Source organism: Pygoscelis adeliae, unplaced genomic scaffold (genome assembly GCF_000699105.1).
Source record: "Pygoscelis adeliae isolate BGI_AS28 unplaced genomic scaffold, ASM69910v1 Scaffold314, whole genome shotgun sequence".
Lineage (NCBI taxonomy): Eukaryota > Metazoa > Chordata > Aves > Sphenisciformes > Spheniscidae > Pygoscelis > Pygoscelis adeliae.
In genome coordinates this window covers 1912760-1916515 of record NW_008824668.1, presented here as the reverse complement: position 1 = coordinate 1916515, position 3756 = coordinate 1912760, and the positions used below count along the sequence as shown (strand labels likewise).

At 54.6% G+C, this 3756-nt stretch overlaps 1 protein-coding gene across 1 annotated transcript; it reads left to right on the top strand.

Annotated features, from left to right (window-relative positions):
- Nucleotides 1-262: 262 nt before the first annotated feature.
- On the top strand, nucleotides 263-1754 carry GNG2 (guanine nucleotide binding protein (G protein), gamma 2). The gene is made up of 2 exons (XM_009322926.1): nucleotides 263-349; nucleotides 1388-1754. The coding sequence occupies exons 1-2, from the start codon at nucleotides 263-265 to the stop codon at nucleotides 1514-1516; spliced, it is 216 nt and encodes a 71-aa protein (XP_009321201.1). The 3' UTR covers nucleotides 1517-1754.
- The last annotated feature ends 2002 nt before the right edge of the window (nucleotides 1755-3756 follow it).

Below are 3756 nucleotides of genomic sequence, written 5' to 3'. Positions count from 1 at the left end.
GACTACCCACGTACCCACAAAGGCTGGCGGCTCGCTGCCCTTGTATAAACACAGGATTAAACGCTGGCTGAAATGCCCAGGTCTGCATCTCCCATCCTTACACCCTCATTCACAATGGCTCGGCTCTAACAGCTCCACACATGCAACCCCAGCCCATCATTTTGGGGTTTTCAGGGCAGGGAGCAGCTCTCTGCCCAGCCCAAGGGTTCACCCATGTGTGCTTGTGCCCGCAGCCCGTCCGGAGAGCGCGCCTGGCCCGCCCATGGCTAGCAACAACACTGCTAGCATAGCGCAAGCCCGCAAGCTGGTGGAGCAGCTGAAGATGGAGGCCAACATCGACAGGATAAAGGTAGCGTGGTGGTGTCTGCTGCTGAGCGGCTGCCAAAAGCATGTTGTGGGAGCTGGGACGCGGTGGGAGGTGGTGTTTATGGAGGATGTCCGTCTACGTGATCCCGACGGCCGTGGCTGAAGGCAGCGGGAGATGCTCGCCCGGAGAAGGCAGCTGGAAGCATCGCCTGGAGCCCTGCCAGGGGGGTGGGAAGGAGTGGCTCTCCCCGAGGCATCTCACCCTTCTCGGGAACAGGTTAAACCCACGCTGTTTGTCACAGTTGCTGTTAAAACTGTCCTTTGGGCAGTGCTCGGTGCTCAGCCTTCAGGTTAGCGGGAAAACTCTGCAAGCAACGTTGTTCTGAAGCCTCTTTCCTACGGAAAGCCCAGTCCTTTCTGGGAGGCGTTTCCTCTGACCTGACCGCTTCTGCTCCACCCCGGTGGAATTGCTGCTTCTGGGCATGCGAAAGCTCATCGGCTTCAAGCGTGAGATCCCAGGGGATTTGTCTTCTCCACCGAGGTGGTTTTGGATGACAGCTGGTCCCAGGGAGAGAGGCGCTCCAGGGCCGGTTGCTGGCTGCAGGCACGTCTGGGCACTTGCAAGCAACACGTCGCCTCCCAGGGCCGGGATGAGTTCTGGCAGCTTGGGAGCTGCCGCCGTGTCCAGAATAAATAGCCAAGTCGGTGGCTGCAGGCAGCAAACGTTGCTCTAGCAGCTGTGGACGTTCCCACCGAGGGATGGAGGGGAGAGGCAGGGGGGACGCAGCGCCCGCTGAAGTCGGTCCTCGTTACGATCAAGCCGGGTGAAGGATGCGAAGGGGTTAGGGATGTGAAGGATGGCTCACGGGACCGCGTGTGACAGGCGAGCTTAGAGCCCGGAGGTGAAAAACCAGCCCCGCCGGGGACTTGCTGTCGATTGACCCGTCGGGTCTTTGGCCAGGGTATGATGTTGCATACCCTGGGTCGGGGACGGCGCGAGCCCAGCCCCGCCGGCGGGGTCTCTCGGGGTGGGATGTCCCCAGCGCAGCCTGTCCCTAATGCGGGGCTCCTTCTATTCCAGGTGTCAAAAGCGGCGGCAGACCTGATGGCGTACTGCGAAGCCCACGCCAAGGAGGACCCTCTATTGACCCCCGTCCCGGCCTCAGAAAACCCCTTTAGAGAGAAGAAGTTCTTCTGCGTGATCCTGTAAACCCTCGAGGAGCCTGACCGGCACTCAGGCCACCCTGAACACTGATGTAGAGTTTTTAGGAACGGGGACGACCTGTTAGTCCGCAGAATTTAAACAAAAATAAGTAAAATACACGGCCTGGAAGCTACAGAGATGTGCATGTTTAAAGAACCTGGCCACCTTTGGGGGAATAAGATGATCTGCATTGCGAGGCAAAAGATCTGAAGTCTGTAGAGTTGCCTAGAAAGAAAAAAAAAAATAATATGTAAAGAATAAATTTGTGTCACTTTTCTGCTCACAAAATTGTTTGATTGTTCCATATTTAAAGCACCAGAGCTGTGCTGAGCAAAGTAACTGCTAAGGATGTGTGTAACCTTCTTGGAATGATATTGTTGGTTTCTTTCCAAAATATTATTTTTTATTTAAGTTGCCAGATGTATAGCGACAGGTTAGATGACTATGATGTTACTCAATGTTTGGTCTTGTGCTTTTTAATTTCTGGCGGTAGCATAGCACAGGGGTTGAGCGGCCCCGTGGCGGGTTAGCGAGGACGCCGGCAGCTCTGCCCGCACCCCACGTGCCGGCAGCTCCCATGTTTCTAGCGAACCCCACTTTCTAACGTTTTGTATGTGGTTAGCTTCGCCTCTGCAAGTAAAAGTGAATCATGTGTCGTGGTTGGTGCTTCATACTCCTGTGACGACGTTCGGTGGTAGTGCATGAGAGTTTATCTCTGTTCATCCGCTCCAGACTTTTCTTTTCTATCGTTTGACACCACGTGCTGGTGGAAGAAGCTGTAGGGAGGAAACCGAGGCGATTCTGAAAGCAAAGACAACTCCTGCGATGCCTTAGACGTGCCTGAAATACCTCCTGCGTTAGGGTAGGTGCCAGCCCCCGGGCGCGGGGGCTCGGGGTGGCCCCCGCCTCGGGCGTCGTGGGGTAGCTAGAATATCCGAAAATCAAAAAGTCGACCGCTTCTTTCCGGGTCTTTCCTCTTCTCCTACACCTCTGTGCCTCTGCCCTCCTCGCTTGGCCCGTGTCCTGCTCTTTCGGCGTCCCGGCAGCATCTCCTCCCCTCGGGGCTGTGGCCTGGGGGGACGCTGCCCTGCGGCGGGGCGCTTCTGCCCCCTTCCCGCACTCGCTGGCTCTCCTGTTCCCCCCCGCCGCAACGGGCAGGGGCAGGGGAGCAGCTTGGGGAGCCGCGGGGCCACCCCCTTCACGGAGGTGCCTGATACCTTGTTTACACGCAGCCTGAGCTCCCCGTCAGGCTGGGGAATTATTCCCAGGTCCGGTTCACCCGCCGTCAAGCGTGTTGGGGGCCCCCCGCCACCTTTTTTTTGGCTCCGCCTCGGGTTAATACTTTTGCGGGCACGGCTTGCCCCTCCTTTCCGCTGCTGAGCACCTCCCGGCTTTCCCTGCTTATCTACACTCCTGGGAAACTTTGGGAATCATAACTTGGGGATCTGCGTACGAAATTAGGTGGGTGTTACGTAGGGTTTTTGGGGGGGGGGGCTGCAGTGACCCCGCTAAACTGTAGTTCTGAATCAGGTATCAGCTTAAAAATCCCTGTGGATTCAAGAGGGCAATAGCCTTTAGGTACCTTTCGGCGAACCTTTCTAGCCCGTAACAAGTGCATTTTGTTTTTTCTACCTTTTCATACTCTTTTTCTAGTCTTCTACAGAGAAGACCAGTTGTTCTTACACTAGACTCAAAACTTTTGGCATCTGGGAACGTTTATACGACACGAGTAGCCTAGGTGGTCCCAGCCCTCCCGCGGTGGGTTTCGGCCCCCCCTAACCTCCCTGTTTCAATCTTTTTACTACAGCTCACGTAGCTTTAGGATGAAGGACTGATGAAGTCGTTCGCTCTGCAGCTGGTCTCACTCTTGGTGTTACAAGGCAGGCGTGTAAATACCCTGTCCTGGGTTTGTCTTTTCTTTTTAACGCCGATTTACCGTCACAGAGAGCAAAGCGCAGCCGGTCTGACCCGGGGCTCACACCCCAACCCTTCTCAAATGCTGTCATGAAGTGGTTTGTAATAATTTTTTTAACGACTTGCGTATTTTACAACTCGAATTCTTAATAAATAAACGAAGAAATAAAGCTGCATGAAGAGTATGGTGGGGGGGGCGGATTTTGAATTAGTCTAAACTACTCATTGAAGGTGTTTTACGTTGCTGGTCTTTATTTTATGTTGGTAGTGGTGTTGACATTGGTGTGCTGCCAGGTATTTCACCCCAGTATTTATATTTACACAGATACGCC